The 12,291-nt window shown below is 41.6% G+C and overlaps 1 protein-coding gene across 9 annotated transcripts in view; it reads left to right on the forward strand.

Moving 5' to 3' along the window:
- FGFR2 (fibroblast growth factor receptor 2) overlaps nucleotides 1-12,291 on the forward strand; it is a 69,426-nt gene that overhangs the window by 35,860 nt on the left and 21,275 nt on the right. For all 9 annotated transcript variants that reach the window (XM_075216305.1, XM_075216309.1, XM_075216306.1 and 6 more), the window contains one exon: nucleotides 6,533-6,656. In XM_075216305.1, coding sequence (XP_075072406.1) covers nucleotides 6,533-6,656 — 124 coding nt within the window. The remainder of the gene's footprint in view (nucleotides 1-6,532; nucleotides 6,657-12,291) is intronic.

The following is a 12,291-nucleotide window of genomic DNA, read 5'->3' on the forward strand; positions in this document are numbered from 1 at the left end:
GGGGGTGGTTGGCTATGAAGGTCAGACATTTATGGCCATGTACATGCCCGTTCCTTGCAGTATTACAGCTTTTAGTAACGCTGTATTCAGTACACTATGCAATCCTTGAGAACTTTCAGACTTGGCTCATCCCTCCAGTATGCTTGTACTCTGCTGTGTACTGTTCATGTGCCTTTGTTTGTACTCAGACGTGAGCTCTCCGTCTGCTGCATGTTGGTACTTGTGATGATGCCTGTGTGTTTTCACTGCACATTTTTATAGCAATATGTAAGTGCTGAACCCCCTCCGCAGGCTGGTCTCCCTCCCCATCTGCAGTGTATATGCAATCACTCCTGGGCGTGCGCTCAGCAGCTGGTGTGTGTGTGTTTTCTCCTGTGTAAATTACTGTTTTGGACATACTGTTTTTACCCCTTTCTTTGTATTGTGTGAACACTTTGACCTGTCTCCAGGTTCTTTTTATTTACTTCTCATCGTGTTTTTCTTTTCTATATGCCGAGGCAGAACAAACTTGCAGGCCCTTTCTAAATGGAAAGCTGTGTTTCAAATCCACCCTTCTTCAATATCCAGTAAGAAGATGGGTAGTGATGGGTATAAATGTGCCGTGGCATGAAAACGCTGCTACTACTACTGCCAACCCTACGTCATGACCTGATTTATACAATGCAGGGAGATTTATAGAGAAGTGACCACTACCCTCATAGAGGCTGATGGGCAGAGGTTTTCTATCGAGTGATCCTCATACCTCAAATTGTTTGTTGTCTGCTCAGGTTGTATTACACATTCCAGTATGATACTCTTTCAAGCAGTGATGTCATGCTGGAAGTGGGAGAGGGGTCTGTTAATTAGGTTCATATGGGCTGGAAGATGGATTAGGCAAGGACGATAGACATGGCTTCAGATCAAGGGGTAAATGTATCAAGCTGAGAGTTTTCCGGCGGGTTTGAAAAACCAATCAGATTCTAGCTATCATTTATTAAGTACATTCTACAAAATGATAGCTAGAATCTGATTGGTTGCTATAGGCAACATCTCCACTTTTCAAACTCGCCGAAAAACTCTCAGCTTGATACATTTACCCCCAAGTCGTTAACTTGGTGTTCATCATATCTAGGTGTGTTTTTGTCTTGGATGTATTTTATTAAATGCAGACAGGTAATCTTGAGTACATATAGACAGACATACGTTGTGGGCACAAGAGAACCTAACCCTGCCAATTCTTCTTTATGCTAGTTAACCATTTGTTAGTATCGGCATAAGTACTGAAAACAAATGTTCAATGACCTTGGGTGAATGTGACATCACTTGGCTGTACAGAGGCAAACTTAGAATTTTTTGTTTTCTTCCATTCCTATTTGAAATGGATATATCAAACAATGGGGCATATTCAATTATCCGCGTTACTCCCAAAAGTAACGCAGCGTTAAAAGGATTACCGTTATTACGGTAATTCTAACCCGGATTTCATCTCGCAGCTCCCTGAGCAGCGAGCAGAAAGCCTGCGTAGAAAGGTACCGTAATAAAGGTAATAGTGTGCAAGCCGCGTTACTTTTGACAGTAATGCGGACAATTGAATATGCCCCAATATGTCTATAAATTGTCTTTATCCCTCAGTGTTTGCCTATGCTCTGCTTGAAGCATAGGTCATTTCCCCAAATTATAGGATTGTTGTTGAACATTATTTTCTTCTGTTTTATGGTTGAGCGAAAATATTTGCATGTGTCGTCGTCTTCTTGGCTGCAGCTGTTTCAGATAGTGAAGTAACACTGTTTAATAAATGTAAAACGTTAATAGTAGTCCTGACTGTCTGCTAAATTCTGTTGTAGTCATTTAGGAAGGTAGGCAGATGTAAGCGCTTAGACTGCTGTCTTTTCTAATTGTCTTTATACCTCTCCACTTACAAGTAGATAGGTTAAAAACTGCTTTAATACATTCCTTATTTTCACCAAAAGGCAGAATAACTTAAGATGATTTGCCAGTTTAACTTAAACTTATCTGTTGTTGATTTTGTAATAAGATTTCAACCTAATAATCCTTTAATTGACATGGCTAAAATCATACAAAAGTTGCCACAATTGCCAAACATTCCCCTCCCCTTTCCATGTCATTGGTCATTATGTTTAGGACAACACACATGCTTTCACTTAACGTTATTCTGTTGAAGCTTTGTTTCCTAAGAGTGCGAGGTTTAGTGCACTGTGTCATGTATGGTTATGTATGTACTGTTGGGCTATAGGTAGGTGTGTATGTGACTGGCGCCAATTTTACATTTTGTGCAATGAAAGCTTGGAGTGCACCTTTGATCGCAAGACCCAGTGTTTCATTGCCCCTCCCAGAAAACAAACTTGTTTTATGCGAGGACGGCAGGTTTAACATTAACAGAATTCTGTTCCCACATCTGCTGTCCCCGATAACTCATTCCCGCCACAGCCCTTTCTACACAGTCAGGTTGATGAGAGTAAATAGAGGGCTGAGCAAACAGTTTAATCGCTGAGAATTGCCTGAGTACACAGCGCTGATTGTAGGTGAGACGACTGCCCTGGAATGAAGGGCAAATGTCCTGGAATTCAGCAGACCAGTTGCAGGCCGAACTGTTTTATATGGTGCTGAAACCTGCAGACACGATACCTAGTAGAATGGTGTTCATGTTTGTGTAGTTTGTCCTCCTCTACCCTCAAGATATTAAGAGTCAGGATTAAATGAGATTACTGTTGATCGACAGTGAATGGCGTTAAAACGTTTAATGTTAAGACAGAAGCTGGGATGGAAATTATAACACTTGTCATTTGGACTGTCGGGGCATGCCGGGCTTCAGCCTACTAGGGTGATTTTATTTATTGATTTGTTACATGCCTAGGTGACATGGGTGGATTTATCCTGAATGGCCCCTTATACAGAGATTAGCAAACAAACTCTGGAATGCAATTTTACCATGGAATATTACTGATGCTCAAGGATTAACCTTCTAACCACTTGTACCTTGCTGGTAATCTCTTATTGTACTTCCTATACAGCCAACCAGTAATGTTTGCACTCTACTTTGACACTGGGAACTTTTCTAGGAACATGTAATGACAAGTCATTGAAAACTTTCACTACTATACAAGTAAACAATTTAATAAAACAGTATGTTTTGACATGACCTGCTGTGTGGCAGCCTTACGCTAATACAGTAGTGCAGAGCGAGGAAACCTGTGGAACTACAAGTTGAAGCACATCCCCGGGCTAGTACTTCTACAATAGCTGAAGAGCTACGGGTTGTGTAATACCGCACTAGCTGATTGCTGTAGATCAGATCCACCCCCTGTCACTAGGCCACACCCACCATGGACTGTGTTATCAAGGGAGGCTTCTGGGAAGAGATATAGAAGGGGATTGTAGGACAGAGAAAACAACAATGGAAACATACTGAACAAAGTATTTATTACAAGAATCTCAATCTGTCTAAGAACAATTTTTACAGTATGAGATATTGAAGTATTCATAGTAACAAGAAATAAAGAAAACTTGGACACCATATTAGGAAATCTCATTTGCTGTATAATTACAACATTTTCAACACACCTTTATCCTACTATAACTGATCTCACTTTGGGGCATATTTAAGAAAGCACGATAGTGCTCTTACCGGGTAATTAAGGTCCCTCTGTGTCCTCCGCATATTTATGAAAGGTGCATCGCAGCAGATATCGTGGATATCTGCTGCTTTGCACTCCTTCGTTTTTGGGAGCAGTCACCATTCAACACTATGGTGACTGCTCCCAGCCGCAATCTAACAAGTTCCGAAAAAACATTTTTTTTGGAAACTTGTCATGTTAATGTACACCAGCTGAAGCTAAGTACATTATCATAAATGACAAAATCCAATGCTCCGAAGAGCAGAGCTGGACAGCGCATGTGTGGAGGGATCACATGATCCCTCCCTGTCACTCACCGCTCTCTCGTTGCAGAGACAGAGAGGGGATCTTTGTGCGCATGTGCAGCTCTTCGAAATGCACATGCGCAGTTGAAGGATGAAGAACACCTGGAGGAGATCCGGAGACAGCGCTTCCGAAGAGGGGGGCAAGTGTGATTTTTTTTTTTTATCACAGAAACAGCAGTTTTTCGGAACTGCTGTTTCTGTGATCCGTTGTTCATAAATTTGAGAAATAGTTCAATCCTTATCCATGCGATAAGGATTGATAACGATTTCTCATTTTTGCCGATGATTGATAAATGTGCCCCTTTATTGTAATTCATATTTCGGCAAATAGAACTTATGGTGTATTTTTATGATAAGCCGCTAAATAATATCGCATAACAAGCTTGTATAGAAGATTTGTGGAGTGCCCCCTAATAACAGAACATTTTCCTTTTCTTTCTCTGAATGTATGAAGAAAGATAAAGTTCTACAACATATAATTTAATACATGTCCATCTCTTATTATAATTAGTAAACTAGTAAAGCATATTTGCATTTGAAAGGCATTCTGGTCTACGCAGTGCATGCTGCAACTCAGAATGTTTGTTGTTTAATTCGTAATTAATTTAACAAATGTGAAAGTGTTCCAAGCTTTACCAATATTTGTTTCCGTAAAGAGGAGCTACCGCTAGAACCCAGCCCATGAGCGTTCTATCTACTCTCTCGGCAGAGTACAGACTGCACTGTGCTCGCTCCAGGACTGGCTTTCTGCATGCTCCAAGCTCTTCTGTTATGTGGGCTTCAAAAAACATGTCCGATAGAGCACTGAAGAAAATGCCCCATTCCGGAAATTATTGTAGTAAAAAAAAAATAACCTCATAGGACCTGGTGATGGGTCTCTTTTTTTTTTTTAATGCGTAAAAATTGTCCACTATTTGGATGCGTCATTCACTTCTGTATGCAATACCTGCCGCAGATATGACCATTCTAAGATTCGGTCTTAGAAAGGACATGGAGAGCCAACGCATAGTCTGGATTCCTCCCATCAGAACTGTCCCTCATCACCCTAAAATTATTTCACCAAACGAGCTGCTGACACAGCAGACGTCTCTGCTGAATAGGACTTTGTGTGCTCTGAAAGGAGCCTCGTTATTCCATTAAAATAAAGCGATACCTGTTCTCCCTTCCCCCACTCCATGGCATCACCAGCTCGACTCCCTCCCTCTGCATTCCTCTGACTCTGCTCTCTGCAATGCTTTCTAATAGATAGACGTTCGTTTCTTAGCCTGTAATTACATTGGGACCAGTAATGGGCACCGTATTTATGTGAAGGTTTAATGTGTATGTAGAAATCGACAAGCAGACTGTGGTATCTCAGGATCAACGTGTATTTGAAACATGGAACCATGAGCATTAGGGAGTCTTTATAATCCATACAGATATATAATTTATTTATTTTTATACAATATTCTCTACTATGGATTCTATGAATGAAAACACATAGGTCTAGATTTACTAAGCTGCGGGTTTGAAAAAGTGGGGATGTTGCCTATAGCAACCAATCAGATTCTAGCTTTCATTTATTTAGTACATTCTACAAAATGACAGCTAGAATCTGATTGGTTGCTATAGGCAACATCCCCACTTTTTCAAACCCGCAGCTTAGTAAATCTAGCCCATAGTCTCTTCAGTCCATTCCTTGTGCAGAACAGTGGTTCCCAAACCATGTGCTGCGGCTCCCTGGGGTGCCTCGGGAACTCACAGGGTGGCTGTGGTCGGTGATAAGCAAGGCGGGGGGTCTAATTGGTAATTTAGGCTTAGGGGTGCCTTGAAAAAATTATGGAGACCCTAAGGGTGCCCCGAAATGAGAACGTTTGGGATCCACTGGTATAGAATATTTGGTTTAGATACCTGTCGATGCAAATACTTTAGTCATGTTTTGTAAAATGCCATAAAAAATATTGTCTAGCAAACGGACTTCATTCCTGACTTCTTCCACTTCGGAAATGTATTACATAATGGAATATATAAGATAATTGCTAAAGGCAGAACATGCATATATTCACAATATTGGGTACTCATGTGTTTTCCAGTTTGTTGATCTGAAATTCAAACTTTATATGTCCAGAAGTTGTTGTGTTTCAGAGGACAAAATGTTCTCTCATTAAAATGTAACACACAGAGTATTTCAAAGTTACTGGTTGAGTTCCTAACTAATCTATCAGTAAGTAAGACCATCAGGGATTTAATTCAGGGTCACCACCCTTTATTTTTGTGTTAATAGGAAACATTAGACAAATTAACATGAATCATTGGACAAATTAGGAGATAAACAGGATATAGTGTTAAATTGATAACCTCCTTGAAAGACCGCATAGGTTATTCCAAACCAGCTCGAATGAAAGAGCCAACAGTTGTTTTGAACAAAGATGGTTGAACTTTAGTTCTCCACTGGTTGCTAAACTCCATATTCACCTATTTCTCTTGTTTAAAGGAAAACATAGATTTCCCTAAAAATTTATATTTATTTTTTTGTGGTCACCTTTACGTATTCATCTATGTAGACCAAGTGGTCACTCATTTTGCTTCTCATCATTTTATATTGTGTTGAATAATTTCTCCCGATCTCCGCAGGTTCGTAACCAGCACTGGAGCCTGATCATGGAGAGCGTTGTTCCTTCCGACAAGGGCATGTACACTTGCATTGTAGAAAACGAACATGGGTCTATCAACCATACTTACAGCCTTGATGTAATAGGTAAGGAACAACCCACTTCCCTCCCCAATATTTGGCAGAGTTTTTAAGCACCAATGTATATGTGCTATATAGTTAGTTGAAAGTAACGGCTATATTGAGGATTGCAGGAAAGCATTGACTTAAACAGAAGCATGAGAACAAAGAAGCTCTGTAACGGTTTCCCAAGCACACTCCGTAATGGTTCTTGTCGCGTGTCAATAAAACACAATGACCTTACTTGCTGATTCAGGGTAGTAGGACATTCGCTTGTCTCGCAGCAGCCTCTTGATGCCTTGAATGGAAATTCGTCCCCTCTCCATAGTGGGACGATATCCCATAATGTAGAATAAAGTGCTTATTTCAGGATACTTAATTACCAATTTATTCTATGACTTCCCAAACTTCAAACCTGAGAACCTTTCACAGAGGGCGGCCAAGAGCCGAGGAGGAAAATTCCAAACGGGTCTCCAGGAATAGGCTCTGCTTCCTGACAAACTGGGGTCCAGCAGGGCCTTGCCTTACACAGTAAATGAGATGATATCAGCACTACTCTCATGTTTCCACAAAGTACTGCTTTGTTTGTAGCTAGATATTCTTTTGGTGTCATCTGTACCGTTTTTAGGGAAAATAAATTGTCCCACTTACATAAGTTTGTGTCCAGTACAATTTCTGTGTTTTGCAATCTTTTGGCTTCGTAGTTGTTGTCACCCTGCACATTCCATCTACCACGTAGCTGCCAACCGGATTTCTATCTCACAGTGTGATTATAGTCTGCTTCTGCTGTTCCCACTAATTTGCAACTGTTGTAACCTAGGATGAATTTATTAACTAGTGTAAATGGTATTTTTTTCAACATCCTTTAAATAATCCAACTCAGGTTAATAAAATAGGAAAGACATTGGTGCATCAGATCCAGATTATTATTTGTTCACCTACAAAAATCTCCTGTTTGTGCATTCATGGCTTAGCAGCTGAGACTGAGGGATGCCCCTTTTCTCGGCTCCGTAGTAAATCTATATTTATTGTTTAGTTTTGGGTTCCCCCATACTTATTCACCTCTGATTGTTGCAGTAGTGGATCAGCACCCTTCTGTGACTCTTATTTTAAGTTTTTGTGGCCCCCAAGCGGTAGAAGGAGCAAGGGATTCTGTCCTCAGATAGCCTGTGTCTGTGAACAGATACCTAAGGGTTCTTGCTGAGTATAGTCTTCTTATAAAGTTCTATCGCCTCCTTGAACACAACATAAAGTGCTTCACTTTCTAGCTCTCCAAAGTCATTTGCCTAGGTGTCCAAATTTGTCCCCACTTTAACAGTAGCTGGTAGGGAGAAGACTGCCGGTTAAGTCCGGTGTTGCTGGTTCGGTGCTGGAGTTGCTCCAAGTTAAGTTCTGGTGCACTCTTTACTAGTTGGCATTGGTAAATAGGCTGTAGGAGGACTGGTACTGTGACACCAGCAAGGAAGACAGAGAATAGTAGTAGACACATATATTTACCTATAAATCAACCAAAAGCTATTCTACTGGCACGTGCGCAGGGCCGGATTAACCATAGGGCTAACTGGGCTACAGCCCAGGGGCCTATGGCATCCAGGGGGCCCTTGAAAGTGCTCAGCAGCATTATTGATCGGTCAGGGTCGGGGGCGCTCCCAGCCCGATCAATGCTGCTGAGCACTTTCACTGCAGTACTTCCCCGGCGCGCTGTAGTCTCCTTATTGAGGAGATCTCGTGAGTCTCACTCTCATGAGATCTCCTCAGTAAAGAGCGTACAGCGCGCCGGAGAAGGAGGTAAGTGCCGGGGGAGGGGAAGGGGGGGTTTGCGGGCAGCTCGGATCACGGGGGGGCGGAGGGGAAGGCAGCTCGGGTCACGGGGGGGCGGAGGGGAAGGCAGCTCGGGTCACGGGGGGGGGGGGGGGGGGGGTCAGGCAGCTCGGATCACGGGGGGGGCCCTCTCGGGGGAATAGAGGACCCCTTATCCCAGGGGCCTCCATTCCCTTAATCCGGCACTGCACATGCGATATAACTATATCATCAGCTATCATCAGGAGTCCGCAAACCTACTTAATATAGCAAAATTAACATAAATGGTTCAGGACTCCACTTGTTATTGATAGAATATATATTATATTATATTATATTATATTTTCTTTTCTTTTTTTTTTTTAATCAAAAAAAAGGATTTTTAAAAACCAATAATGTCTGAGACCGATACAATCAAATTCTCATTTATTAAAAAACACAATTAAAAAAAAAAAATATATGTATATAAAATAAAATCACACACTGTAGTGTTATATGAGAGTATCTGAGACGTTTAATATGAGAGGTCATTTAATTTATTTTAGAACAATTACAATGTGTTATTTGAAGACTTCCGTGGACTGATTAGTTCAGCTGTAAATTATGATGGTCAGAAAAACTTGATTTAATGTAAGAAACTGTACACTTCTACTTGAACTGACTAGTGTGTTTCAGCAGTATCGTATGCCCTGGATTTGTGTGCAGTAGACAGTGATAAGGGCTGTATTTTGTGTACGACTGATGGGAGGAGCCATTCAGCACAATAATGCATATTATGATATCCCTCGTAGTGTGATAATGGATAAGCCAGGTGTATGCTTGTGTCTTGCCAACCTGAAGCTTATGTTAAAACCTTTCCTGATTTTAATGCAGACAAAGAGACACAGGATACAAGCTAAGAGCCTGATATACTACATGATAGCAGGAAGGAAGTTGAGAGTGCAATGCTCTGCAGATTTATGTGCATTAAGGAGACAAACATCTACAGGACAATATTCCAATAAAAGCATTAAGAATACTAGATCTTCAATCAGCGCTCACAGTCCTGCCCTGACTTGTCTGTTTGGCAGGCAGGGAGAGGTTGTTGACATACATCAGGTATGGTTAGATGGGTTGGAAGTTGAGACATGACATAACGTGCAGGACCTGGGAGCTGGCGGCATCTTTTTTGCTCCGTGATTTTTTTTGCCGCTTGAAAAATGGTGATGAGTGCCAGGGAAGGTGCCACGTGTAGTAGCTAGAGATCTATGCACCGTTCATGCTAGTACTGGATGATTAGATTGTTATGGTTTTGGTCTAATCAGATATACTTCTCCCATTCTTTAAGCTGGCAACACTTTTTTTTTTCTTCTCACTATTGACTCAAAATAACACATGGGAACATTGTTGTATAGATTTGCAAGAGTTGTGCAAGAGCATCATAGGCAAACCGAGGGGGGTTTCCTAGTGCCGGGTAACCCCCCTCCCCCCCTGGGGTACTGTATGCTTGAGGTAGCTGGACCCTGCCCCAGGACCAGCCACTTTGCAGCTTGTGTGCAGGTCATTACTGTCTGCCCTGTTCACAGCCATCTCTCCCCAACAAGTATTGAAAGCAAGAAGAAGAGGTAGGAAAGAGCAGGACAGTCTGTCAACTGTTCTGACACACTCAGTCAGGACTTGTCCTGATTGTAGGGACAGTTGGGAGGTTTATCTCGCTTCACACGGCTCTGCTCGAAAAGGGAGAGCTGTGTGCCCCTAACAGTAGTGCACGCAGCATTTCAGCATCTGTAGATGTCGAGTGGGATTGGATTAGTCTATAGACTACAATAGTGCTCTGCAGATCAGATTGATTTTCACGAAGAACACAGAGTTCTAGACCGTAGTATAAATGCAGAATGTTTGGAGTTCTTCAGCTCCCATGTGACACGAGCCGCGTTAACAGAAAGGATTGTATGTATGGTTCAGCGCTACTCCAAGCCATCAGGTATTGGGGAAAGCTGAAATTCACTTTGATCCTATTAATTGCTTGGAGTACTTATTGCAGCACAACGGATCAGAGAGCTGTTAAGTGCTCCATGAAAGCATATGATGGCTGTGCTGCCCAGGTCAATTTGTGGCCCTGTCTTTGGTGTTGTCCCAGCTTGGCCTAGTAGGATTTCCCTCGCTGGCCCCCTTGCCCGATGTGCTTCTAGGGCAAAGGAAATTAAATCCTGCTGCTGAGCTCTGAAACCCTAAGCTCGGCAAGTGAAGGAAAAGCAAGAAAATAAGACTTGTAATAACACTGTGTCTGCTCCCACAGGAGGTAAAGAGAGGGTTGTGGGGGAGCTGTAAGGTTCCAATTATGCAGGGATCATGTGCAGAAACCAGCCTTTTTTTTTTTTTTAACAAAGTCAACTTCCCACAAAATGTTTGAAGGAGAAATGAAAAGGCGCATAGATTCCAAGCCAGACTGCACTAAGTAGTGGGGAATTCTGGTGGAGTGATCACCCTTCAAACCTATTTGAAGTAATGAATGAGGGTGCTTGGTGGACAATTTCTTAATTTGGTACTGAGGAGCCCCTGCACTATTATAGAAACGCTACCAGAACTCCACCTTTACTTTGCCATAGGAATATAACTCACATGGAGGGTTATGGAGTTTTATAGAGGGCATTTCATAGCTGCACATTGAATAGACTTAATTTAAGTAGTTCTTTACACTTCCAGTATTTGTAGCACAGATTTATGTTTTCATAGAATGCTATACAATAACATTGCTGCTTATAATCTAAGCGAGTGACAAAAGGCCAATGATATGTATGTTATGGTGTTGGGGATGTAATGAAAGCACTCAAAAGTAGGGAGTACCCATGTTATATCCAAGTACCAATATTTGAACAACAAACCCCTTTCTACCATCAGTAAAGTCTGAAAATAAAGTCTGTTCAATTTCTAAGGTTTGATTTGTAATGATGATTTGAATAATCATGATCATTAATAGGTATACGTTACTACGTTAGGTAGAAAATGAATTCCTCGTTTAAAGGACACCGTAATTATTATGTGCTATTAACTACAAGGTAGTGTTCTGTAATCAATGTTGAAAAGAGTCTGTAAAGCTAAAAATTTACTGGAGATGCACACCCTCTGGTGCATCTGCCCTCTGGTGCATCTGCCCTCTGGTGCATCTGCCCTCTGGTGTATCTACCAGAGCAGCCAGTTTATCTCTGTATAGACAACACTAATAAGCAGTAACACACAATGTTTTTGGGTCTTTGAGACGAGAAAGGAAAGATATAGAGAGAACCACCGCAGCTCAAGTAAGTAGGGCTCTGTAATAAAACTGTGAAAATGTTGTGCAAAATTGTATCTACTGAAAATGTAGGTTTTTATGATATTGTCCATTTAAAATACATGTAGGGCAAATTGCATTGCAGACTTGTCAGTGCTATTTCCGTCTGGAGAGATTGATTCTACAGTAATGTATGTTTAATGTCATCAATGACTTAATGAAACTTCTGCTATCCTGTATTCATCTTCTTTAATCTTGGACACAACAATGATGTTGACATCTCGTAGAGAATGTCAGAGGAAGTTAAATCTTGTCTGCTTTTAATTAGTGGAGCACAGAACGTCCTTAGTCAGCAGAGGGTTAATGGAATACTTTTGCTGAAAGGCTGCCCAGAAAAGGATGCTTAAACAGCTTTAGATGGGCTAATGGTCCGCAGCCTTGATAGTGTTATAGGAGGTTGTGCAGCTGCCTATCTGCCACCATCCTCACATTATGCTAAGCCTCTCGGGAGACCGGGAAAAGGCCCCAGAGGGATTGTTTAACTCGCCCTTCATGCGTTTCCTTTAAACCCCCCCTGTTAAAGATGTATTGTTTGTGCATTGCAGCTGTAGG

The sequence above is a fragment of the Mixophyes fleayi genome, chromosome 6, assembly GCF_038048845.1.
Source record: "Mixophyes fleayi isolate aMixFle1 chromosome 6, aMixFle1.hap1, whole genome shotgun sequence".
Classification (NCBI taxonomy): Eukaryota; Metazoa; Chordata; class Amphibia; order Anura; family Limnodynastidae; genus Mixophyes; species Mixophyes fleayi.